We start from the raw sequence: 27,861 nt of genomic DNA, 5'->3' as shown, positions 1-27,861 counted from the left end.
GAGCCCGTGCCAGGGAGCGGGAGGAGGGGAGCGTACAGCACCGTGCCACACTGGCGATGGAGGTTTAGCATTAGATGGCAGGTCCTTCAGGAAAGCCGAGCTCTCCACATGCCATTCACATGACAGAGGAACAGAGTTCAGCGCTGAACGGCGAAGCCACAATTCCACACAGCCTGCCGCAGTGGTTGTGGGGGCTGATGAGAGCAGATCGTGAGTGTTGGCAGCAGCCTCGGTGGTCCCTTATGAGTCAACGATGACATCCATCAGGCTGAGGAGAGCCTACGATGTGGGATTTAGGCTAAATCCATGGCTGGACGGACGGATACACACAAACGCTTGGCATGTTGGGGACATGTTGCCGTGTGCTTTAGAGTACAATGTTGGTCCAAATGTGTTTTCTCTCCCAGCCATGTTGTTCCACTCTGCCAGTGTCTCTATGGTCTGCCTTTGGCACACTGCAAATGCACAAAGTTGGAACACATGGAAATTCTGTTCAATTATTGCTAATGAGGATAACTTGATGTGGAGTTTGTATACTGTACCAATGTGACAGCATGTTGTGCAGAGCGTGATAAGCTGAATCCCCAAGAACATGTGACTTCATTTTGTTATGGAATAAGCTCAACTCACATACATCAGGCCATGGATTTGGATACCTGTCAAATCCTACCAATCGTTCTGCAGCAGGCAGCAGTAGGAGGGATTGAAGACAGGGCCCTTTTCCCTGACAGGAAACCAACCCCAAAGACTGTATACAGCATGTCATGTCGGAATGTTCTTCTCTCACTGCACATATCATCCCTAATGTCGATATGGACTGTCATTCAGTCATGAACTACATGTTGAGGTCCTACAGTTAGTTCTCATCTGTAGCGCTCATGTGGGATGTTCATTTCCAACAAGAAAAACATCAGGTTCACAGGACTTTGGGACAAAAGTGGACAGCTGAGCGAGTTGAGACACATGGTTTCTCTATGTGCTTTGAGAGAATGTTAGGATAACATTTTAACAGCTGTTTCTGCCTTAATCAAAACCTTCCACCCCACCTCCCCTTTGCCACACCCTCATCCCTCTGCTGTTGAACCGCCCATTCAATCCCCCTACCCTGGATGAGTTGGAGGTTGGGCTGGATGGTGGATGGGTGTCACGATCCTCGTATTGAGGAGACCAAGGCGCACCGTGATATGAATACATGGTCTATATTTAATGAAGAAAGAACAACCAAAAAAACTTACAAAACAACAAACTTGACGCTATATAATCTAAATGTGCAGACACAGGCAACTAAACATAGACAGCATCACATCCGTTTGTTGTTTTGTACGTTTGTTTCAGTGTTCTTTCTTCATTAAATATAGAACATGTATTCATATCACGCTGCGCCTTGGTCTCCTCACTACGACGATCGTGACAGAATAACCCACGAAATACCCAAAGAAGATGGCTGCCTAAATATGGTTCCCAATCAGAGACAACGATAAACAGCAGCATCTAATTGAGAACCGATCTAGGCAACCATAGACATACATAAACACCTAGATGGTAAACAACCCCATAAACCTACAAAACCCCTAGACAGTACAAAACACATACATCACCCGTGTCACACCCTGACCTAACCAAAATATATAAAGAAAACAAAGAATACTCAGGTCAGGGCGTGACAGTACCCCCCCACAAAGGTGAGGACTCCGGCCGCAAAACCTAATCAGAAGGGGAGGGTCTTTTTCACGGCGGCGTGGTAACACAAGACTCCTGAATTTAGGAGGAGATTATGGATGGTAAAGGACCCTCGGCACAGCCGGGGGAATATCGCCGTCCCAAGGCAGAGCTGTGGAGGCAGCGAAGGCAGAGAGGCACTTATATGAGGAGGCAGCACGGCAGCGCGGCTGGAAGCCGGAGCACACGGGGAGTGTGGTGCAGCCAGGTAGGAGACCTACGCCAACTTGCCGTGCTTACCGGAGAGAGAGAGAGGGACAGGGCAGGCACCGTGGAGCGCACAGTCTCCCCAGTGCGTGTGCATAGCCCGGTGCGGTACATTCCAGCTCCTCGTATCGGCCAAGCGAAAGTGGGCATCGAGCCAGGTGCCATGAAGCCGGCTTTACGCATCTGGTCTCCAGTGCGTCTCCTCGGGCCGGCGTACATGGCACCAGCCTTACGCATGGTGTCCCCGGTTCGCCAGCACAGCCCAGTGCGGGCTATTCCACCTTGAACTGGCCTGGCTACCGGGAGCATTCAACCAGGTAAGGTTGGGCAGGCTCGGTGCTCAAGAGCTCCAGTGTGCCTGCACGGTCCGGTCTATCCAGTGCCACCTCCATGCACCTGTGGCAGCCCCCCGCACCAGGCTGTCTCTCCGTCTTCTGCCTGCAGGTGCTCCCGTCTGTCCTGAGCTGCTAGAGTCTCCCGTCTGTCCTGAGCTGCTAGAGCCGCCAGTCTGTCCTGAGCCACCAGAGCCCCCAGTCAGCCAGGAGCCGCCAGAGCCCCCAGTCAGCCAGCAGCCGCCAGAGCCGCCAGTCAGCCAGGAGCCACCAGAGCCGCCAGCCAGCCAGGACCTGCCAGAGCCGTCAGCCAGCCAGGAGCTGCCAGAGCCGCCTGTCACGTCGGTGATGCCAGAATTGCCCTTCACTCCGGAGCTCTTCACTCCGGAGCTGCCTGCCTCCCGCCTGTCCGGCACTGCCGGAGTCTCCCGCCTGTCCGGCGCTGCCGTAGTCTCCCGTCCATTCAGGACCTGTGGCGTGGGTCCCCAGTCCAAGGTCGGCGGGTAGGGTCGCCGCTCTAAAGAGGTCACAGAGGCGGGCTAAGAGGCGCACTAAAACTATGGTGAAGTGGAGTCCACGTCCCGCGCCAGGGCCGCCACCGCCAGAGCCGCCCACCCAGGCCCTCTCCTATAGGTTCAGGTTTTGCGGCCGGAGTCTGGGGGGGGGGGGTACTGTCACGTTCTGACCTTTATTTCCTTTGTTTTGTCTTTATTTAGTATGGTCAGGGCATGAGTTGGGGTGGGAAGTCTATGTTTGTTTTTCTATGTTGGTTTTTGTGTTCAGCCTAGTATGGTTCTCAATCAGAGGCAGGTGTCGTTAGTTGTCTCTGATTGAGAATCATACTTAGGTAGCCTGGGTTTCACTGTTGGTTTGTGGGTGTTTGTTTCCGTGTGAGTGTTTGTCGCCACACGGTACTGTTTCGTTTTTCTTTTTCATCACATCGTTTATTGTTTTGTATTTCAGTGTTCAGTTTGTTTTTTAATAAATCATCATGAACACTTACCACTCTGCATCTTGGTCCGATTCTTACTCCTCTTCAGACGAAGAGGAAATCTGATGTTACAATGGGTGTCATCCAAGCCTGGAGAGATCTGGGTCTTGAGTCCCGGGGTCTTGTTTCTCTGTGGTCTGATGGAGGTCTGAGAGAGAGTGAAGTTGACATAATTAACTGTTCCTCGGACACACATACTGTACCCACTACAGCCCCCTCGTGACCATGGCACTAGAGAGAGAGGCTGTGTGTGTTGGAATCTGTGTTTCTCACTCACACTGAGGTCCCTAGTGGGAAGGCTCCCTGAGTACATTCCCACAGCCTCCATGTCCTGGCCCCACCAGGAGTCAGCGGGGTCACAGGAGGAGAAGAAAGGGCTCTTTCTAGGCCCACGTCTCCCTCACGCCACAGGACATTTTACTGGGGGACATTTCATGGTACTTTTAATGAACTGGAGGAGCATTTCCTTCAGGTTCAGACTTGACCTTTTTGAACCCCACAGCCAGATCTCAGACAGACAGACTGACAGTCAGGCCTCAGACAGACAGACTGACTTAAGGGTCGCACAATTCCGGTAAGTATCACAAAATTCAACTCAAAACTCTGAGACATTTGGAGACCGTTGCTTTTGCATTACTTTTGTCTCCACTTGTCCTGAAATGTGTATCTCGCCCTCTCAGTGTTGTGCGACAGTGTTGTGCGTCAGTGTTAGCGGTGTGATGGAGGCATGTGAGGCCCTTCACATGCACTGACTGGTACTTGTCCAACAGGATTGAATGACTGGCTTTATACTAACATAATGTACTCCACTTGTTTCCCCCCCTGCATTTCAATCTTTACATTCATCCAATACTGATTAGGCTACACTGTTCAACAAGGAATGATGTAATCTGATCAACAGTATGCAGTGTCATTTAATCAAGAAGGTTTGGAAACTATTACTGTCTGTTTAGTGTTTCCACATCTTCATTGTTTTAATTCTATGTTCCAGTTTGTGTATATTAGCAAAACTAGCAAGATTGTTTTTCCATGTTAGGGAAGTCAAGGCAGTCTGCTGACCTTGACATGAACCAGGAGATTACATCTATGGCAACTGGTTGCATTCTTTCTCATTCACTGCTGGTGGTCATGGATACGGTTGTCTTTGTTACTCGCTGGTCATCAAAGACATCAAAGAGGGACTTGTGAAAACTTTGGCTTGGGGACTGACCACTTGACCCTCGGATGCCCTCTTTGTGGAGAACTGTAGTAGGAAATGAACTGAAGATTACTACCACCACAGTGTCAACGGATGATTGTGGGCTTTACATCATAGGGCTAATGCCGATTCAGAGAGGAGAAAAGAGAAGGGGGGGGGGCATCCAGAGACAAATACGAGGGTGGTGGTCCTTCAAATTCAATTAATACTGACTTTGGTGGTGACTGGACTGCTCATTCATTTTTCTCTTTGTTTTGTTTTTTAGTAAGATATATGATTTATTTTTTTACAATACAAAAAATCCTGCTCTTTCTATACTCGTTCATTAGACAGACATGGAAACCCGAGACAGACTGTGAGATAGAAAGAAGGGAGACCAATAAGGTGCTCTGGTCAAAGTGTCATCTCTGAAGTCACCTCGATGGTGTGGTTTAGATTTGCGTAAGTTTCGACTCATTCAGTCCAGTTCCATGTGAGTTCATCACCATGCAACCACCCCAGACGAATCCTCACACTGTGAAATTCTGCACCCGGCCAATAAATGATTAAATAACAAACTCATGCGATGTAAATGACACGGATGCATTAAGCTCAAAACAAATCTGAAGTTACAACAAACTGGAAAATATGGTAAATAGACAAGTACTCTGGAAGTCCCTTTGATTTCTAACCTCTGATTATGTTTGTGAGGTTTGTGAGGTTTGAGCTAGATGTAAAGTTACAGATTGCTCAGCGCGGAGGCTGAGTCTAACTGTTTGGGATGTATGAGCTGTAGCAGGAAGCCTGAGCGCTGATGTGTGTGCAAGGGGCCAGTGGAGGGAACCACAGTGTCTGTGAAAAGCAGAGCTGAATAGGTAAGCAGAGGATTCATGTGGACAGGCCACACCACAACATTGTGTACTGCTCTACAGATCGCCCCCAGACCAGTCCAAAGAGAGGAAAACTCAGGCTGCTTTCATTCCGGTACTAAAAATGAATGTCTCCCAGCACTTCAAAAGATTTTCTGGGATTAGTTGAGCAGCTTCACTTTCAAAATGTTCTCATCTTTATTTTGGAGACTTTGTTTTTGCAGTTTTGTCACTCTCGTCACAGTGAACGGACCAGCAATTGGCTGCAGGCAGAGTTGTGATTTGATTGCCTATATAAGGATGGGAGCCAACATTGATCAGGCCAGCTGAAGACCCTAGAGTCAATAGGAATTGTGAGGCAAAACATGTTTCCCACTGCTGGCTTCCGTCCATTAGATTTCTGAGAAAGTGCCAGCCACAGAAACACAAGGACCAGGGGAGAATCAGATGCAGCTCATGTGATGCCTTCCTTGTATTTTTCTGGCTGGGATTATGCGGAAACAGATCCTGTGGCTGAACTGGAGGGAGCACTCATATAGAGCTCTATTCAGAAAGGCCGCAATAAAAAATGGTTATGTGCTCATTGTAAACAACTCAGTGCATATATCTTCAGTTATGATTTTTAACCTTGGGGTGCTTTCTACGTTCTATAAAATGTCATGTTTTATTACCTAGAACTCATTCACTGCTTACAGTGTGCTGTTAGGACAATAGTGTCTTCTGATGATTGTTTACCACGTGTATAGCTAGTGTAATCATCGGTCTGTACATGAACACCAGCTTTATGATACACACCTAGATAATGAGACACTTCATCCCTCCACAGTTTCCCTCTTCCTCTTTGATTCCCTCATGCATTCCTTCCTTCCGTCCTTCCTCCCTCCCTCCTTTTCTCTGAGCTGTTGTGGTTGTGCCCGGGCGTCCTGTGTGGAGCCATAGGGGTGACTCTGCAGTTTTGTGGCCCCATGCCAAGTGGTTGGGAGCAACGGGCCCATTTTAAGCGGCTCAGTGGAGGCGAGGCGTTGGGCTCGGCCCTGTCCAGCCCTGTCCCAGTTGCATTCCCCCGGGTGAGCTGTCCAATATCATTTCTGCTCTCTCTGCCAGGGACCCCCGAAACCACAAAGGACCCGCTGTGTTTGCCTCTCCTCACCCTGGCCCCTCCAGGCCACCATCTCCACTGGAGAGGAGAGGCTGGAGCTCTGAAGTATGTAACTATCCCGACGCCACGGGCCAAACCATCTCCCTTCTGCAGACCACAACCAAAGAGTCTTTCAACAGGTGTCTGGGCCCACGTTGTGTGTGACGGGCCAGAGAGGACGCTATTTGTGGGAAACTCATTAGGCCCTGTCAGTTCAAAGCACAGTGTTTCTGACACATTGGTCACATTTTCAATCACTAATAAGAATATTTCTTGGCTGGGTGGATTTTCCCCTCAGTGGCATTACATTATTCATTGCTCCAGTAACTTCTTGTTTAGAAGATACATATTAAGTGAGGAGGGGGTTCTTTCTACTGTAAGTTTCAGTTTTTTTGATACAGCTGCACTGTATCAAAGACCCACACACACACAGCAGACTGGAAGTTCCCAGTGAGTCGGGCTTTGCTATCACGATACAGGTCTGAACACGAACAGAGTAAAGTGCGCCCTGGCATTAATGACAGCCCTCTGCCTATAAATCCCAGATGTAAATATATCTTCTATGATATCATGACTAAGCATGCAGAGGAACAGGCTTCCCAGGAAGCCCAGACAGCTTGGGACGCTGCAGGTGTGTGTGTGTGTGTGTGTGTGTGTGTGTGTGTGTGTGTGTGTGTGTGTGTGTGTGTGTGTGTGTGTGTGTGTGTGTGTGTGTGTGTGTGTGTGTGTGTGAGAGAGAGAGAGAGAGAGAGAGAGAGAGAGCGATAGAGAGCGAGAGAGACTCTGGGTTGGCCTGAGTTCCAGAGCAGGGATCTATAGTGTTACATTTCTGTGGGGGAATTAGGGTTGTCTGATATGAGATAGGCATGTGAGATCACAGTGTTGTTAAACGTACCTGCCAGAGACAGAGACCCAGCCAGGGCCAGGACCCAGTGGAGGAGAAGCAGCAGTCATCCCGAAGCTCACAACTCTGCCAACATTCTTAGGGATCAACACCAGTCCTATTCTTCCCACTCACTCGAAACCCACTCTCTCTCTCTCTCTCTCACCCCCCACTGCCTAAACTTACACAATACATTACACAGGCGGTTGGCGGCACCTTCATTTGGGAGGATGGGTCCATAGAAATGGCTTGAACGGAATAAATGGAATGGTATTAAACATATCAAACAAATGTTTTCAGTGTGTTTGATATAATTCCATTCACTTCATTCCTTCAGTTATTATGAGCCATCCTCCCCTCACCAGCGTCCTGTGATACAGTCCCTGATGAAGTCAACTCAATATATTCAAAAACGAGAGAATGTTTAACTTACTGTATATAGATATTTGACTCACTTGGTTTCCAATATGTTTCCATATTTACATAACGGTATGTACTCTACTAGCCTAGCTACCCAGTGGGCAAAGCTGGTTTTAATGACGTCATGGCAACAAGTTTTCCAAGTGGGGGAATCATAGCCTACATGTAGAACATTCAAATCAATCCCTCCACTGTGATTTGTTTGTTCCTGTGTTTCAACTGCTTAATTTGTGCAGCTATCAGAGGAAGCTCCTCAGAGGAGGAAGGGGAGGACCTCTGTGAATTTCATAAAAATAAAAATAGTGAAACATTATAAAAGTTGTCATTTTCAGATAAAACTATACAAAATATAGTCACGTCACTAAATAATTGATTAAAACACAATGTTTTGCAATGAAGGTCAACAGTAGTCTCAATAGCACTCTGTAGGGCAGTACCACGGTGTAGCCGGAGGACAGCTAGTTTCCGTCCTCCTCTGGGTACATTGACTTCTATACAAAACCTAGGAGGCTCACTGTTCTCACCTCCTTCAATAGACTTACACAAAAACTATGACAACTTCCAGAGAACGTCCTCCAACCTTTTAGAAATCCTGCAGCATGAACTGAGATGTTGTTCACCCAATCAAAGGATCAGAGAATGAATCTAGTACTGAAAGCATAAGCTACAGCTAGCTAGCACTGCAGTGCATTACATGTGGTGAATAGTTGACTAAAAGATAGGGAAAGACAATAGTTGGACAGTTTTCAATAAATGAATTTCTTCAAAAATGAAGAAGAAGCAAGAGAGAGGGAGAGAGAGCTAACTATATTTATTTGTATTTTTTGTTCACTTTCACTTAGCTTGTGAATGCAGCTAGTTTAGCCTACTCAAACACCCAGCTCAAATAGAGAGGGATGCTATGTTAGCTAGCTGGCTATGTAATATTTTGTTTTTATTATTTTATTGCCACCGGGGCCTGCTGGTGTAACTGCTAAACTGCTTTCTGACTGTATGCTGTGCTTCATGATTGTAGCGGGTTTACTAATGTGTTAGTTCTAGTAGCTAGAACGACGTAGGTAGGCTGTGTGTAGTGATTAGTCATTATGATAGGAAGGTTTTGCTTGGAAAAGTTTTTCCGCCAGGTCACAGACAGCTGATGTGTTGTGCACTGAAGTCCACAAGCAAAGGGAAAAGGTGGAGAGTGCGTAGATGCAAGAAGGAATTCTACAACGAGCAAAACGATCATGCTGTTTGGATGTGGCTGCTATGAAAGTGAACTGTGTTTGGGTCTGGGGTGTATTCATTCTGCGGATTTGTTTCTTAAACTGAAGCAAATGGAACGAAACTGGGATAAACATACCTGAATTTGTCCAATAGAAACTCTCGTTTGCAACTGTTGGACTCATTTTCATGTTTTAATTGTTTTTATTTCACCTTTATTTAACCAGGTAGACAAGTTGAGAAGAAGTTCCTGGCCAAGAAGGACCTGGCCAAGATAAAGCAAAGCAGTTCGACACATATAACAACACAGAGTTACACATGGAGTAAAACAAACATACAGTCGATAATACAGTAGAAAAATAAGTCTATATACAATGTGAGCAAATGAGGTGAGATAAGGGAGGAAAAGGCAATATATAGGCCATGGTGGCTAAGTAAATACAATATAGCAATTAAACACTGGAATGGTAGATATGACAGTAGATGAGTGTGCAAAGTAGAGATACTGGGGTGCAAAGGAGCAAAATAAATAAATAAATACAGTAGGGGAAGAGGTAGTTGTTTGGGCTATTTATAGATGGGTTATGTGCAGGTGCAGTGATCTGTGAGCTGCTCTGACAGCTGGTGCTTAAAGATAGTGAGGGAGATAAGTGTTTCCAGTTTCAGAGATTTTTGTAGTTCGTTCCAGTCATTGGTAGCAGAGAACTGGAAAGAGAGGCGGCCAAAGGAGGAATTGACTTTGGGGGAGACAAGTGAGATATACCTGCTGGAACGCGTGCTACAGGAGGGTGCAGCTATGGTGACCAGCGAGCAGAGATAAGGCTGGACTTCACCTAGCAGGGTCTTGTAGATGACCTGGAGCCAGTGGGTTTGGCGACGAGTATGAAGTGAGGGCCAGCCAACGAGAGCGTACAGGTCGCAGTGGTGGGTAGTATATGGAGCTTTGGTGACAAAACGGATGGCATAGACTGCATCCAATTTGTTGAGTAGGGTGTTGGAGGCTATTTTGTAAATGACATCGCCAAAGTCGAGGATCGGTAAGATGGTCAGTTTTACAAGGATATGTTTGGCAGCATGAGTGAAGGATGCTTTGTTGCGAAATAGGAAGCCAATTCTAGATTTAATTTTGGATTGGATATGTTTTATGCGGGTTTGGGAGGAGAGTTTACAGTCTAACCAGACACCTAGGTATTTGTAGTTGTCCACATATTCTAAGTCAGAACCGTCCAGTGTAGTGATGCTGGATGGGCGTACAGATGCAGGCAGCGATCGGTTGAAGAGCATGTATTTAGTTTTACTTCTATTTAAGAGCAATTGGAGGCCACGGAAGGAGAGTTGTATGGCATTGAAGCTCACCCTGGAGGTTTGTTAACACAGTGTCCAAAGAAGGGCCTGAAGTATACAGAATGGTGTCGTCTGCGTTGAGGTGGATCAGAGACTCACCAGCAGCAAGAGCGACATCATTGATGTATACAGAGAAGAGAGTCAGCCCAAGAATTGAACCCTGTGGCACCCCCATAGAGACTACCAGAGGTCCGGACAACAGGCCCTCCGATTTGACACACCGAACTCTATCAGAGAAGTAGTTGGTGAACCAGGCGAGGCAATCATTTGAGTAGCCAAGGCTGTTGAGTCTGCCGATGAGGATGTGGTGATTGACAGAGTCGAAAGCCTTGGCCAGGTCAATGAATACGGCTGCACAGTATTGTTTCTTATCAATGGCGGTTAAGATATCGTTTAGAACTTTGAGCGTGGCTGAGGTGCACCCACGACCAGCTCTGAAATCAGATTGTATAGCGAAGAAGGTATGGTGGGATTCGAAATGGTCAGTGATCTGTTTGCTAACTTGGCTAACTAACTTTTGAAGACCTTAGAAAGGCAGGGTAGGATATATATAGGTCTGTAGTAGTTTGGGTCAATAGTGTCCTCCCCTTTGAAGAGAGGGATGACCGCAGCTGCTTTCCAATCGTTGGGAATCTCAGATGACACGAAAGAGAGGTTGAACAGGCTAGTAATAGGGGTTGCAACAATTTCGGCAGATGATTTTTAGAAAGAGAGAGTCCAGATTGTCTAGCCTGGCTGATTTGTGGGGGTCCAGATTTTGCAGCTCTTTCAGAACATCAGCCGACTGGATTTGGGAGAAGGAGAAATGGGGAAGGCTTGGGCGGGTTGCTGTGGGGGGTGCAGTGCTGTTGACCGGGGTAGGGGTGGCCAGGTGGAAAGCATGGCCAGCCGTAAAATGCTTATTGAAATTCTCAATTACAGTGGATTTATCTGTGGTGACAGAGTTTCCTATCATTAGTGCAGTGGGCAGCTGGGAGGAGGTGTTCTTATTCTCCATGGACTTTACAATGTCCCAGAACTTTTTTGAGTTTGTGTTGCAGGAAGCACATTTCTGCTTGAACAAGCTAGCCTTGGATTTTCTAACTGCCTCTGTATATTGGTTTCTAACTTCCCTAAAAAGTTGCATTTCACGGGGGCTTTACGACACTAATGCAGAATGCCACAGGATGTTTTTGTGTTGGTCAAGGGCAGTCAAGTCTGGAGAGAACCAAGGGCTGTATCTGTTCCTGGTTCTAAATTTCTTGAATGGGGCATGCTTGTTTAAGATGGCGAGGAAGGTATTTAAAAAAAATAACCAGGCATCCTCTACTGACAGGATGAGGTCGATATCCGGGCCAGGTCGATTAGAAAGGCCTGCTCGCTGAAGTGTTTCAGGGAGCGTTTGATAGTGATGAGTGGAGGTTGTTTGACCACTGACCCATTACGGATGCAGGCAATGAGGCAGTGATCGCTGAGATCTTGGTTGAAAACAGCAGAGGTGTATTTAGAGGGCAAGTTGGTTAGGATGATATCTATGAGGGTGCCCATGTTTACGTCTTTGGGATAGTACCTGGTAGGTTCATTGATAATTTGTGTGAGATTGACGGCATCAAGCTTAGATTGTAGGATGGTCGAGGTGTTAAGCATGTCACAGTTTAGGTCACCTTGCAGCACGAGCTCTGAAGATAGATGGGTGGCAATCAGTTCACATATGGTATCCAGAGCACAGCTGGGGGCAGAGGGTGGTCTATAGCAGGCAGCAACAGTGAGAAACTTGTTTTTAGAGAGGTGGATTTTTAAAAGTAGAGGTTCAAATTGTTTGGGTACAGACCTGGATAGAAAGACAGAACTCAACAGGCTATCTCTTCAGTAGATTGCAACACCGCCCCCTTTGGCCGTTTTGTCTTGTCTGAAAATGTTGTAGTTAGGGATGGAGATTTCAGAGTTATTGGTGGTCTTCCTGAGCCAGGATTCAGACACGGCTAAGACATCCGGGTTGGCAGAGTGCTAAAGCAGTGACTTAAACAAACTTAGGGAGGAGGCTTCTAATGTTATCATGCATGTAATGATTACACCCTAGATCAGTTTGATGCAGGCAAGAGTGTGCAAGATGGTATTGAATGTGTCACTGTCACCTTGATTACTTAAATGTTTCTATGTTGTAAACATTCATTCATAGTCTGAGGTCCTGAGCGCTCTGGAGCAGGATCTGTCTGTACTTTGCTCTGTTCATCTTTCCCTCAATCCGGACTAGTCTCCCAGTCCCTGCCACTGAAACACATCCCCTCAGCATGATGCTGCCACCACCATGCTTCACCATAGGGATGGTGCGAGGTTTCCTCCAGACATGACGCTTGGCATTCAGGCCAAAGAGTTCAATCTTGGTTTCATCAGACCAGAGAATCTTGTTTTGATGGTCTGAGAGTCCATTAAGTGTCTTTTGGCAAACTCCAAGCAGGCTGTCATGTGCCTTTTACTGAGGAGTGGCTTCTGTCTGGCCACTGTACCATAAAGGCCTGATAGGTGGAGTGCTGCAGAGATGGTTGTCCTTTTAGAAGCCTCTCACATCTCCACAGAGGAACTCTGGAGCTCTGTCAGAGTGACCATCGGGTTCTTGGTCACCTCCCTGACCAAGGCCTTTCTCCCCCAATTGCTCAGTTTGGTGGTTCTAAACTTCTTCCATTTAAGAATGATGGAGGCCACTGTGTTCTGTGGGGACCTTCAATGCTGCAGAAATGTTTTGGTACCCTTCTCCAGATCCTGTCATGAGCTCTATGGATAATTCATGGCTTATTTTTATGCTCTGACATGCACTGTCAACTGTGGGACCTTATATAGAGAGGTATGTGCCTTTCCAAATCATGTCCAATCAATTGCATTCACCACAGGTGGACTCCAATCAAGTTGTGGAAACATCTCAAGGATGATCAATGGAAACAGGATGCACCTGAGCTCATTTTCGAGTCTCATAGCGAAGGGTCTGAATACTTATGTAAATAAGGTATTTCTGTTTGTTTTTTTAATACATTTGCTAACATTTCTAAAAACCTGTTTTCCCTTTGTCATTATGGGGAATTATGTGTAAATTGATGAGGGGAAAAAATAATTTAATCCATTTTAGAACACGGCTGTAACGTAACAAAATGTTGAAAAAGTCAAGGGGTCTGAATACTTTCCCAAGGCACTGTATTTGTATGACAGGTTACACAATGATAGCAATGATAGGATAGCACAATGTACAGTAATTCATGTGTGTGCTACTGTATCCACATCTCTCCTTCTTCTCTGGTTCCATCTGTTCTGTATTACTGTGGCCTCAGGAGGAGTCCTCTCCATGGAGCTGTCTGTCCCTGACACACGTAGAGAGGGGGCCATGACCCACAGCAGGCCCACTGTGGTCCCTCTCTCTCCCATCATACGTGTGCTCTGCGGAGGGTCAGAGCCCTGTGAAGGGCTGGGCCAGCAGAAACAAGGATACGACACAGTCCTCCTGGTTTGCCCTCAAAGACCTCAACCTCCACTGAGTTTGAGCCCCTGAAGAGGCCCATATAGACCATGCCAGGAAGGGCACAATAGAAGTGGATAGAATCCAACTTATATCCTACAAGTAGGGTAAATGCTATCCCTACCCAGATGGGAAGTGGGTTTGTCACCAGCATGAGACACTGCCTGAGGGGAGAGACAGCTCTTCCCCCTCAGGAGGCTGAAAATATTTGGCATGGGACCTCAGATCCTCAAAATGATTTATACAGCGGCACCATTGAGAGCATCTTGACTGGCTGCATCACCCCTTGGCATGGCAATTGCTTGGCATCCGACCACAAAGTGCTATAGAGGGTAGTGCACATGGCCAAGTACATCACTGGGGCCGAGCCCCCTGCCATCCAGGACCTCTATATAAGGCGGTGTCAGAGGATGGCCCTGAAAATCGTCAAAGACTTCCGTCACCCAAGTCATAGACTGTTCTCTCTGCTACCGCAAGGAAAGCTGTACCGATGCACCAAGTCTGGAACCAACAGGACTCTGAACAGCTTCTACCCCCAAACCATAAGACTGTCAAATAGTTAGTCAACTCATTGTGTATCTATTATTAATTTATTATTATGTGTTTTAATTTACTTTATTTCTCTCTGCACTGTTGGGAAGGGCCCATAAGTAAGCATTTCACTGTTAGTCCACACCTGTTGTTTAGGAAGCATGTGATGAATACAATTTGATTTGATAGCACCAAAACATACTTGGTAAATCAACATGATTTACTGTATCAACATTTGACTGCTAAATGTTTTAGACTTGTTCCTCCCCCACTCTAGTTCCACCTCCAGCTGTAGTTCGTCTCTCTGCAAGGCCTTGAGTCAGGGGCCGTGGGACGATGAGGCTGTGTTACCATGGTGCCTGATGACCTTGGAGCTCCCAGCAGGATGGTTCAGCGAGCCTGTCACTCAGCACAGATGTAGAGTGACACAAGGATGACCAGAGACATACTGTTATTGTGACTTAGTAATGAGTTCAACCAATAGAGATCCAGCGTGGATCACCAAGTATAGTGCCATGTGCCACCTAACGTCAGAATATTGAACTGATTAAAAAGTGTTTTGTGAAACTATGGGGACACCTAGTGGTTAAATCTCATACTGTCTGGGTATTAAAGCAAATGCTGTTTTGAGCATCCTCTCACCCAACCCAATAATCCTTATCTCCACTGAAAAATAGATTAGCCTAATTTACTTTTTGCGATACGGCCACCACATGTGCAGCATTCCTTGAATGGCAATAGCCTTTAGCTCATTGTGGCGGCAGGGTAGTCTAGTGGTTAGAGCTTTGGACTAGTAACCGAAAGGTTGCAAATTTATATCCCCGAGCTGACAAAGTACAAATCTGTTGTTCTGCTGTCTAGGCCGTCATTGAAAATAAGGATTTGTTCTTAACTGACTTGCCTGGTTAGGTAAACAATTGTGTGAATGTTACATTGATATCTACCTAAATTACCTCATACCCCTGCACATCGACTCCGTACTGGTACCCCTTGTATAGAATTTTGCACACCAGTATCTCTACCTGTACATGACCATCTGATCATGTATCACTCCAGTGCTAATCTGCAAAATTGTAATTATTCGCCTACCTCCTCATGCCTTTTGCACACAATGTATATAGACTCGCCTTTTTTTGTACTGTGTTATTGACTTGTTAATTGTTTACTCCATGTGTAACTCTGTGTTGTCTGTTCACACTGCTAAGCTTTATCTTGGCCAGGTCGCAGTTGCAAATGAGAACTTGTTCTCAACTAGCCTACCTGGTTAAATAAAGGTGAAATAAAATAAATAAATAAATGATGTTCTTATTTATTTAACTAGGCAAGTCAGTTAGGAACAAATTCTTATTTACAATGACGGCCTAGGAACAGTGGGTTAACTGCCTTGTTCAGGGGCAAAATGGCAGATTTTACCTTGTCAGCTCGGAGATTTCATATAGCAACCTTTCGGTTACTGGCCCATTGCTCTAACCACTAGGCTACCTGCCATGTATAATCTACAGAAATGTATTTGGTCATACTATATATCTAATTCCCTCATTTTGCTTCTCTGTGTTGCTGCATCAACAAACGACAAAATACAAGCATGCCTGTTGGTTTGGAGCTGTAGTGTAGATTCCTGTTGCAGTACAGTGAACCAATCAGAGGGTGGGAGAGTGAGGCTGTGGAATGGAATGGTAATGAAGCTGAATGGAATGGTAAGGAAGTTGAAGCTGTCAGATGGCATGATAGCTACATTAAACAGGTTCTGACCACAGGGCATGACGTCTGGGTTACAGAACCATGAAATGTCTGCTCCCCATCACACCTGAGACACCACAGCACTGGCCACACTCAATCCAATACCAGTATTGGGCTTGGTGATTTTTTTTTCTGGGCGGTGGGGTGTTGTTTGATTGATATTACCAAATAAACACTCCCTCTCTCTGTAAAACATCCCAACATATCCATCAAAACAATACCGATCTATATCTATCAATCTATCTATCTATCTAACTTAGCCCATATTAGTACAGAAGTCCATCAGTCACCAACACGTCAGGCTGTGTGTAGGCGGATGGGGATGTAACCGGGTCATTGTGGTTCAGACTTCTATGATTTGATAGATTGGACATAATCAACATAACCTTGCTGCCCTTATTACTGGAGTGTTTCTCTTTGGGGTCACTGTGGTCGTGCAGCAGCGTGTTTTCCATCCAAGGTGGCTCTCTTGAGGTGAGTGAAGGTCTGAAAGGTCAAGAGGGGAACCGGAAGAGGACTATGATAGAGGGAACACTATGGAGGAAGAGGGAGAGTGGAAGGATAATGGAGGTAGAGGTGGTGGGAGCAGACAGGCCTGCATCTGAGAATGACATTCGGAGGGAAGTGAGGAGAGAGAGAGAGAGTGAGAATGACATTCGGAGGGAAGTGAGGAGAGAGAGAGAGAGAGAGAGAGTGAGAATGAGTGCCTGTAAACAGACATCTGCTGTTTCCTTTTGTGAGCCTTGAAACTAAGTGACAAGAGACAAACGAGAGAGCGAGAGCTAGAGAGGGGGGAGGGCAGAGATAGACAGAGTGAGAAAAGCAAAACAAAGAGACAGAGAAGGGAGAGAACATGCAGACACAAGACCGACAGAGACGGAATCTTTCGGTCTGGAAGAAATCAAAATGAATCCTGGCATTTAGAACTAAACACAAAGGACTGTTTTTTTCCCAGATGTCTAGTGCTACTATATGTCCGTTTAGTTTCCATTTAGAAGAAGACTCATGCAACATGAAGAGCAACATGTTGATGTCATATGGGCAAGTCCACTACAAAGAAGGAAACATATTTTTCTAAGGAGAACAACATGTGATAAGAGCGAGTGAATCATATCCAAATACAAGCTTTATTAATAGACATTTTCATTTGAATGGTACAATGAACAGCAGCACAATCCATTACAATCCAAGGACAAGTAGTTCACATTTACAATATAACAAATAGAGGACTAACACTCTTTTCTTCGGGGATATGGTTCATAATCTGAAGAGATATAAACATCCAATCATCAATGAGCACAGATGGTGTCACATAGGCTGCGTTTACACAGGCAGCCAAATTGTGATCTCTTTTCCCTAACTTATTTTTCTTTCGACTAATCAGATCAGCTCTGAAAAAGAGCTGGCGTGAAAAGATCTGAAACATTTCAGAATTGGGCTGCCTGTGTAAACGCAGCCATACGTGACACTACTCCTTCTGATGACTTACAAAACCTGGCTACAGATGGCTTTTCCTTGCAGTGTTACATCCTTGTGCTACTTCGCCACATACTCAGAAACGGTAGTTCGAGTATATTTGTTTTCAACGATTGATCCACCCACATGATTCGACTGAATACATATCAGTTGCAAATGAGTTTTTGATTCAGTTAAGCATTAGCGATGTAATACAACAAAGATAATATAACAGAGATAATATGACAAAGATAACATTCAATGAGCTCCTTCGGTAACAAAATATTCACTGTAGGATAAGCTGTTCCTCAGATTTCTCAGATAGGACCCTTGGATATTTCTTACTCTTTAACTCCACAATGTTGGGAAAGGGCTTGTAAGTAAGCACTTCACGGTAAAGTCTACACCTGTTGTATTCGGCGCACGTGACAAATAGCATTTGATTTGAGGCATAAAAATACAGCAGAGAGACAGGACATTCGTATTCCAATTTAAAAAGTCATGCCTCACTGTGTTTTGTTCGGCATGACATTTTCAGTGCGCGTACAAGAGGATTTGAAAACTGTAAACATTGTAAACATACGGGTAGTACGACAAGTACAAGAGCACATGTGGCAAAGACGTAGTCAGAATACACCAATACACCAGACCAGTGCTCACAGCTTCACTCTTCTTCCATGGATTTCTCAATCTCCTTTAGCTTCCTCACAAACTCCTGAGCCTCTCCGTCTCCCGTCCGTGCGTCCAAAATCCTCATGATTGGCTTCTCTGGATGGAGAGATCAAACAGAGACATAAGTGCATCCATCCAACGCCACAATTCCCTTTAGATTGAACGGGTCGCTAGGTTGGATGACAGGAGTAATAGGAAACCTTTCCCAGACTTAACAGGCCCTCCTCCCTGGGGACCCGTTCCCTCTCAGTGAGGAGTAGAGGGGTGGGTTTATGTACTGTAGTCTATCTGGTGGACTGTCCTTCCAGGGTTGGGGTCAATTCCTTTCAATTCAGGAAATTCAGGAAGTAAACTGAAATTACAATTCAAATGTTCCTAAATTCTTTTCAATGAGGAAAACGTGGAATTAGAATAGGGGTTTACTTCATTAATTGACTGAATTGAAATCAAATTGACCCTAACCCTGCTCCCTACCGCTGGGTTTGTTCCGGGCCAGGTGCAGAATGGTCGGCTGGATGGTCTTTCCGGCCGCTGAGGCGTTGGGTCTCCCTGGCCAACAGAAGTCACTGAGTGGGGCCAAGGCCTCCCCGGCAAAATCGTTGGTGGACAGCCAATCATAGTCCATCACAGTAAACGTCAGACAGGCAAACCTGTGCCTGTACTGCTCTGGGCTGACATGGCTGTGGGACAGCAGATAGAGGAAAATGAGTCAAACTGAAGTCTACATCTCCATGTTTTGCTTTTCAATCTAGCTGCTGTCAAGAGGGAATTATCATATCATCCACCAATCCCAACATTTCCTTCTCTGTTAGTGCATACAGAAGGCAGATTAGACACTCACAAATAGAAGAGCTCATCAAATACTGGGTGCAGAGTCTTGAGCTTCACTTGGGTGCGCTGGCTCTTGGCCATGGGGAAGAGGTGGTGGGGACAGAGCTCCACGATGACAAAGGGGTCACTCAGCCCTGTGTGGCACCAGAGAGAGAGAGAGGAACAGGAACGAATGAGGGGCTCATACAGAAGATTGGATTGGCATTCTTTCTGCATAAGGAGCTGCATGCCAATGGAACTCTGATATTTACCATTGGCGTCCAAGGCAATGAGATCGGCGGCATGCAGGATCTCCACCGTGAGCCTCTGCTCAGAAGCATCATAGTAACACTTCACACTGACGCGGCCAAAGCGGGTGTGCTTCAGTGTTCTCTGAAAGGCAGATCCATATTATAACTCATACATGAACAGATAATTGATTGATTGGATTGTTATACATCCATTCAGTATGATGAATCCTGGACATCCAATCAAATGTTATTTGTCACATACACATGGTTACCAGATGTTAATGCGAGTGTAGCAAAATGCTTGTAGTAAGTGGACATGCCTGTAAAGTTGTTCTGGCGTTCTAAAATAAACCGCTGTTACAGAAAACAGCTAGCGACCACATTAGCATTGAAGAGATAAAGAAAAAGAAAATGTGTTGTGATCTTTCAGCCTCTAATCAACACTCCCCCACTACACTAGCCTGGGGGTCAGAGTCACATGTGGCAGCCCAGCAGGCTGCAGACTACCTGCTGAGAGATCTTCTCCAGGAAGTACTGCTCGATCAGCTCAAAGGACGAACACTTGTTCAGCCTCAGCTCCTCGTCAAGAGCCTATAGGAACAGCAGTGGGGAGGGGGCTCGTCAGGAACCAGCTGAACAACCCCCACTAAAAAAGGCTAGATGGTACATAAACCCTTGGTACTCTCACCTTGTAGTCGACATGGTTCTTCAGATCTTCTATGGCAAGTCCCTTTCCATCAGCACAGAAGAACTGCACCAGGGCCTGAAAGGAGCATTGTGGCGGGGAAAGTTTCAGTTTTCAGGTTACATGTTCTGATACTCCGCTCTGTTCGACTGGCATGACTAGCTAATTAGCTGCGGTAACTATAAGTAACGCCTTTGGTTGGAGCATATGTCAGAGGATATTAGCAGACCGGTATGTATCCTCGCTGACAGCGTGAATCCCCCAGTAGAAGGAGATCACCATGGAACACACCACATGTTCTACCCACGCAGCTTTGCATTTTCACGACTTTTCATCCAAATCTGTCGTGTGTCCCTTGCCAGCTCTATGCTCCATTAGAATACAGGAACTGTCACATTGCCATTCTGGTGGGGACTCTCCTCAGCAGGGACTGAGCAGCCGGGAGACCTGATGAATATCAGTGGTATGGAAATTATACCACACAAGTAATTAGCAAGGATACAGTAGCTGATGATGGAGAAAATGAGGAGGAAGATGGGGAAATAGGCCCCTACTGTTGATTCTCCCTGTCTCTGTGGTTAACTGAGAGAGAGAGACAGACACAGAGAGAGAGAGAGAGAGAGAGAGAGAGAGAGGAGACCACTGACCTCCACAGTGTACTGGAAGCGGTTGTAGAACTCCACCTGGACTCCCATGTTCTCCGCCACCGTGTCTAGGATCATTCTGAGGAGCAGCTCCCACATGCCGAGGAGAACTCTGTGTAGAAGACAGGAGAACACAGTTAGACAACAATCCGCTGTAGGTCAAGTGATCATAATGGCTAGATAGGAGTAGGAGTACAGCATAATGTGTCAGAGGGGTATCGTTATTATGTGCATGTCTAAGATGCTCATCTAGATAAAGACGTGACACAGCAGGTAATTACCTAGCCAGATTCTCCTTCACCAGAGACTCGCTGAGGATGACTAAAGTGTCACGTAAGTACTTCATGAGGGGGGACACGGCCTGAAACAGAACAATGTCACAGAACAGTGTCCCATTTTAGGGGGAAGCTTATTGAGGAAATGTCTTCCAACCCAGAAAGGACAAAGAAAGAAAGCAGAGAGGTTGCTGCTCCATGACAGAAGCGGAGCACAATTTACTGTTCAGTCTTACATCATCGTTGTGGATGGAGTCAGGGGACAGGCTGATGTGTTGGAGGTACCTCTTCAGCTCTGAAAGCATCTAGAAACACACCATATCACAATATCACAATTACCTCTCTGTTCAAGGCATTGTGACAACGGTTACCAGGCAAGACCTCATTTTAGTATACTATATCATACAGTATTATGTAACCAAACCTGGGTTCACATAGTATTTGTTTTCTTTGAAATACTTTAGCTGTGCTGGATTAAGGTTGCCTGACGCAATGGAACCAATGTGAAACCCCCGACCGTCTTGCAATCTAAACAAGCTCCATCAAACGCCCCCAAAAAACATAATTTACGTAACCCGTTCTCATAGAAACTGATATTGACATGCATGCCTGTGTCCCTTGCCTGTGTCAACATTCACAAGGCCACAGGGCAAGATTGATTACCAGGACGTGTACTGCGAGCATGAGCTGACCAACTGGCGAGTGTCTTCACTGACCCTTTCCAGTTGGTCAGCTAACACTGTCGTAGCTCATGTGGGGTCAAACGACATAAGGAGGACTAGCTCGGAACATTTGAATATTGATTTTAAAGAACTGATTTTAACATTAAAAGACTCCAAAAAACGGCCAATAATTTCAGGTCCAATACCATCGTTGCTCAGTGGGTGTGAAAGATTCGGCAGACGGCTGGCATTACACCTCTGGCTAAAAGACTACTGCAGCTCTGCTGGAGTCACTTTTATTGATAACTTTGACACCTTCTTGAAACAGAAGATACTCTACAGTAATGACGGAGTCCATCCAAATCATCTTGGCTCCTGAACTCTGTCCACGCATTTCAAGGCTGTGATGAAACAATGACTGGTAAATGATCCAGGACCAGCTCAGTTAATCCCTAGCATTGTAGGTATAATGCTGCATCATAATGCTGCATCAAATGTACATGATCTTAGGGGCATTGGCAAACACAATGTAAGTCATTAAATGTATGTACCCCTAATTGCACCGAACACATCTGTTTGTCCTACAGCTATTGTAAGCAGTAATCATGAGCCTATAAAACAGTTACACTGTTAGCACTGAGGCGGTGTGCAATAGTAGCAAGACCACTTTATGCAGCTCACCCTGCACTATCAGCTCCAATGTAAATAACATGAGTAAGTCTACCTCTGATAAGCTCCCAGTAAAACATTAAAAACAATCAAGCAACCCAGAAAAGTGCTAAAAAATAGCCCATATTAACATATGTATCCTAAGAATGAAGTCAATAACTTGCTTGTAACAGATGACATTCATATTCTGACTATCTCTGAAACTCACTTAGATAATTCCTTTGATGATACAGTAGTAGCAATACATGGTTATAACATCTACCGAAAAGACAGAAACGCCAACGGAGGAGGTGTTGCTGTTTATATTCAGAACCACATTCCTGTAAAGCTTAGAGAGGATGTAATGTTACTAATATGGCTACAGGTTCATCTGCCTCACCTCAAGCCCATTCTTGTGGGAAGCTGCTATAGACCACCAAGTGCTAACAGTCAGTATCTGGATAATATGTGTGAAATGCTTGATAATGTATGTGATATCATCAGAGAATAATATTTTCTGGGTTATTTAATTTAATGTATTCAATTTATTGACTGGCTTTCATCAAGCTGCTCACTCAGGAAAAAACTTCCAACTGTAACCAGTGTGTCTTGGTCTTAGTATTGGTCTTAGTATTTTGTGTTTTCGTTAATTAGTTGGTCAGGCCAGGGTGTGACATGGGTTTATGTTGTTGTATTTCGTAGTGGTTTTTTTTTGTTATTGGGATTGCGGCTGAGTAGGGGTGTTGCATAGGTTTGGCTGCCTGAGGCGGTTCTCAATCAGAGTCAGGTGATTCTCGTTGTCTCTGATTGGGAACCGTATTTAGGTAGCCTGGGTTTCACTTTGTATTTCGTGGGTGATTGTTCCTGTCTCTGTGTAGTTTCACCAGATAGGCTATAATTAGGTTTCACGTTCCGTTTTGTTGTTTTGTATTTATTAGTTATTTCATGTATAGTTCCGTTTTTTCTTCATTAAAAACATGAGTAACCAACACGCTGCATTTCGGTCCGACTCTCTTTTGACAAACGAAGAACGCCGTTACACAGTGCCTGCAACCTGGATCAGGTTGTCAGTCAACCTACCAGGGTGGTTACAAACAGCACAGGAATTAAATCATCAAAATGTATTGCTTTAAAGCAATATCCAAATCCATAGGATATAGTGATCACAATATAATAGCCATATCTAGGAAAATCAAAGTTCCAAAGGCTGGGCCTAATATAGTGTATAAGAGGTCATACAATAAGTTTTGTCGTCATTCATATGTTGATGTAAATCATAATTGCTGGTCTGTGGTGTGTAATGAGGAGCAAACAGATGCTGCACTTGACGCATTTATGAAAATACTTATTCCAGTTAGTAATAAGCATGCCCCCATTAAGAAAATGACTGTAAAACTGTTAAATCCTCTTGGATTGATGAGGAATTGAAAGGGTGTATGGTTGAGGGGGTTGAGGCAAAAGGTATGGCAATTAAGTCTGGTAGCCCAACTGACTGGCAAATGTACTTCAAATTAAGAAATCATGTGACTAAACTAAAGAAAAAAGAAAAATAAACTACACTATGAAACAAAGAAAAATTATATAAAAAATGATAGTAAAAAGCTTTGGGGCACCTTCAATTTTTTGGGGGAAAAAAGCCAACTCAGCTCCTTCATTTATTGAATCAGATGTCGCATTCATCACAAAGCCCACTGATATTGCAAACTACTTGAATTACTTTTTCATTGGCAAGATAGGCAAACTTAGAGATGACATGCCAGCAACAAAAGCTGACGCTACACATCCAAATATATCAGACCAAATTATGAAAGACAAGAATTGTACTTTTGAATTCCGTACAGTCAGTGTGGAAGAGGTGAAAAGATGATTGTTGTCTATCAACAATGACAAGACACCAGGGTCTGACAATCTAGATGGAAAATTACTGAGGATAATAGCAGACAATATTGCCACATCTTCAATTTAAGCCTACTAAAAAGTGTGTGCCCTCAGGCCTGGAGGGAAGCTAAAGTCATTCCACTACCCAAGAATAGCAAAGCCCCCTTTACTGGCTCAAATAGTCAACTAATCAGCCTGTTAGCATCCCTTAGTAGACTTCCTGAAAAAAATAGCTTTTGACCAGATACAATGCTATTTTAGAGTAAACAAATTGACAACAGAATTTCAGAATGCTTATAGGGAAGGACACTCAACAAGCACAGCACTTACACAAATGACTGATGATTATCTGAGAGAAATCGATGATAAAATGATTGTGCGGGCTGTCTTGTTAGACTTCAGTGCAGCTTTTTACATGACCGATCATAATCTACTGCTGGAAAAACACATGTGTTATGGCTTTACACCCCCTGTTATAATGTGGATAAAGAGTTACTTGTCTAACAGAACACAGAGGGTGTTCTTTAATGGAAGTCTATCAAATATAATCCAGTTAGAATCAGGAATTCACCAGGGTAGCTGTTTAGGCCCCTTTTTTCAATTGTTACTCATGACATGCCACTGACTTTGAGTAAAGCCGGAGTTTCTATGTATGCGGATGACTCAACACTATACACGTCAGCTACTACAGCGACTGAAATGACTGCAGCACTCAACAAAGAGCTGCAGTTATTTTCAGAGTGGGTGGCAAGGAATAAGTTTGTCACGTCCTGACCTTAGTTCCTTTTTTATGTCTTTGTTTTAGTTTGGTCAGGGCGTGAGTTGGGGTGGGCATTCTAGGTTTTGTATTCTAGGTTTTGTATTTCTGTGTTTGGCCTGGCATGGTTCCCAATCAGAGGCAGCTGTCAATCGTTGTCTCTGATTGAGAACCATACTTAGGCAGCCTGTTTTCCCAGTATGATTTGTGGGTATTTTTTTTCTGTGTTTTGACCATTCAGAACTGTTTCGATTTTCATTGTTTCACATTTGTTATTTTGTGTTCAGTTGTAATCAATTTAACATGGACACATACCAAGCTGCATATTGGTCTGAGCCTTTCTATTCCTGTTCCTCAGATGAAGAAGATCGTTACAAAGTTAGCCCTAAATATTCAAAAAACTAAAATAATTGTATTTGGAACATAAACACTAATACCCTAAACCTCAACTAAATATTGTAATAAATAATGTGGAAATTAAGCAAGTTGAAATGACTAAACTGCTTAGAGTAACACTAGATTGTAAACTGTCCTGGTCAAAACATATTGATGCAGAAGTAGCTAAGATGGGGAAAAGTCTGTCTAAAATAAAGTGATGCTCTGCCTTCTTAACAACACTATCAACAAGGCAGGTCCTACAGGCCCTAGTTTTGTCGCACCTTGACTACTGTTCAGTCGTGTGGTCAGGTGCCACAAAAAAGGACTTTGCAATTGCAATTAGCTCAGAACAGGGCAGCACGGCTGGCCCTTGGATGTACACAGAACAGAGAGCTAATATTAATAATATGCATGTCAATCTCTCCTGGCTGAAAGTGGAGAGATTGACTTCATCACTACTTTTATTTATGAGAGGTATTGACATGTTGAATGCACTGATCTGTCTGTCGAAACTACTGGCACACAGCTCGGACACTCATGCATACCCCACAAGATATGCGGCAAGAGGTCTCTTCACAGTCCCCAAGTCCAGAACAGACTATGGGAGGCACACAGTACTACATAGACCATGACTACATGGAACTCTATTCCACATCAAGTAACTGACGCAAGCAGTAAAATTAGATTTAAAAAACAGATTAAAAAAACACCTTATGAAACAGCGGGGGCTGTGAAGCAACACAAACATTGGCACAGACACACACACACACACACACACACACACACACACACACACACACACACACACACACACACACACACGGATTTAGTAATGTAGATATGTGGTATTGGTGGAGTCGGGGCCTGAGGACACACAGTGTGTTGTGAAATCTGTGAATGTATTGTAATGTTTTAAAATTGTATAAACTGCCTTAATTTTGCTGCACCCCAGGAAGAGTAGCTGCTGCTTTGGCAGCAGCTAATGGGGATGCATAATAAATACAAATACAAAAATACTGACATTTTCAGCCTCTCCCTGTCTGAGTCCGTAATACCAACATGTTTTAAGCAGACAACCATAGTTCCTGTGCCCAAGAACACTAAGGTAACCTGCCTAAATGACACGTCTGTAGCCATGAAGTGCTTTTAAAGGCTGGCCATGGCTCACACCAACACCATTATCCCAGAAACCCTAGACCCACTCCAATTTGCCCTAACAGATCTACAGATGATGCAATGTCTATTGCACTCTACACTGCCCTTTCCCACCTGGGAAAAAGGAACACCTATGTGAGAATGCTGTTCATTGACTACAGCTCCGCGTTCAACACCATAGTGCCATCAAAGCTCATCACTAAGCTCAGGACCCTGGGACTAAACACCTCCCTATGGAACTGGATCCTGGACTTCCTGACGGGCCGCCCCCAGGTGGTAAGGTTAGGTAACAACACATCCACCATGCTGATCCTCAACACAGGGGCCCGCTCTGGCATGCGTGCTCAGTCCCATCCTGTACTCCCTGTTCACTCATGACTGCAAGGCCAGACACAACTCCAACACCATCAATAAGTTTGCCGATCACACAACAGTGGTAGGCCTGATCACCGACAACTACAAGACAGCCTATAGGGAGGAGGTCAGAGACCTGGCTGTGTGGTGCAAGGACAACAACCTCTACCTCAATGTGATCAAAATAAAGGAGATGATTGGGGACTACAGGAAAAAGAGGACTGAGCACACCCCCATTCTCATCGACGGGGTTGTAGTGGAGCAGGTTGAGAGCTTCAAGTTCCTTGGTGTCCACATCACCAACAAACTAACATGGTCCAAGCACACCAAGACAGTCGCTACCCAGACTATTTGCATTGCCCCCCCCCCCCCTTTTTACACCACTGCTACTCTCTGTTGTTATCATCTATGCATAGTCACTTTAATAACTTTACCTACAGGTACATATTACCTCAATTACCACGACTAACCGGTGCCCCTGCACATTGACTCTGCTCTGCACCGGTACTCCTCTGTATATAGTCTCACTATTGTTATTTTACTGCTGCTCTTTAATTTACTTGTTCCTTTTATTTCTTATTCTTATTCAATAATGTTTATTTTTATTTATTTTTTAAACTGCATTGTTGGTTTGGGGCTCGTAAGTAAGCATTTCACTGTAAGGTTGTATTCGGCGCATGTGACGAATTTGATTTGATGACTGGTTACTAAGTATGACTGACAGAGAGGACAGTTTAGTGAGATGGAGGAACCTTGTCTGTGAGGTGGGTGATGAGGCGCTTGGCCTCCCTCTGTAGGTCCGCATCCACGTTGTAGAGCTGTCCGTTCAGGGCCTTGTTGACCTGCTCCTTCCCCTCTGCCCCGCAAGACTCCTCCATGGCCTGCTCCACGCCCTGCCAGTCCAGGTCCCGAGGCAGGTGGCCCAGGAACACACGCACATGCTCTGTGTTGTTCAGGGCGATGCACAGCTAGCCCACACCAAGATCCAGGAAGTACATTAGTAGAGGGAAGAAGAGAAAGCCAGAGGAAAGGTCGAGGGTGTTTGAAGGAAACAAAGGACGAAAAAGAGGCAGGGCTAAAACAAAAGAGGCAGGTAGGGGATTGGGGGAGAGAGTAAATGATTGACAATGAAAAGAGTCAGGTAGGGGATTGGGGGAGAGAGTAAATGATTGACAATGAAAAGAGGCAGGTAGGGGATT

General features: G+C 45.0%; 1 protein-coding gene across 1 annotated transcript in view; it reads right to left on the bottom strand.

The window, feature by feature from the left end:
* Positions 1 to 17,142: 17,142 nt before the first annotated feature.
* Positions 17,143 to 27,861, bottom strand: part of LOC135554108 (BAI1-associated protein 3-like) — a 32,038-nt gene continuing 21,319 nt past the window's right edge. The window contains exons 24-33 of the mRNA XM_064986166.1: positions 27,415 to 27,630; positions 21,067 to 21,135; positions 20,837 to 20,916; positions 20,559 to 20,667; positions 19,915 to 19,989; positions 19,734 to 19,817; positions 19,248 to 19,368; positions 19,007 to 19,130; positions 18,640 to 18,845; positions 17,143 to 18,261 (exon numbers count right to left, since the gene is read on the bottom strand). Of these exons, the coding sequence (XP_064842238.1) occupies positions 18,158 to 18,261; positions 18,640 to 18,845; positions 19,007 to 19,130; positions 19,248 to 19,368; positions 19,734 to 19,817; positions 19,915 to 19,989; positions 20,559 to 20,667; positions 20,837 to 20,916; positions 21,067 to 21,135; positions 27,415 to 27,630 (1,188 nt within the window). The 3' untranslated portion in view covers positions 17,143 to 18,157. The remainder of the gene's footprint in view (positions 18,262 to 18,639; positions 18,846 to 19,006; positions 19,131 to 19,247; positions 19,369 to 19,733; positions 19,818 to 19,914; positions 19,990 to 20,558; positions 20,668 to 20,836; positions 20,917 to 21,066; positions 21,136 to 27,414; positions 27,631 to 27,861) is intronic.

The sequence above is a fragment of the Oncorhynchus masou genome, chromosome 14 (assembly GCF_036934945.1).
Source record: "Oncorhynchus masou masou isolate Uvic2021 chromosome 14, UVic_Omas_1.1, whole genome shotgun sequence".
Classification (NCBI taxonomy): domain Eukaryota; kingdom Metazoa; phylum Chordata; class Actinopteri; order Salmoniformes; family Salmonidae; genus Oncorhynchus; species Oncorhynchus masou.
The sequence above is the reverse complement of the archived record's forward strand: the minus strand, read 5'-3'. Positions and strand labels throughout refer to the sequence as shown.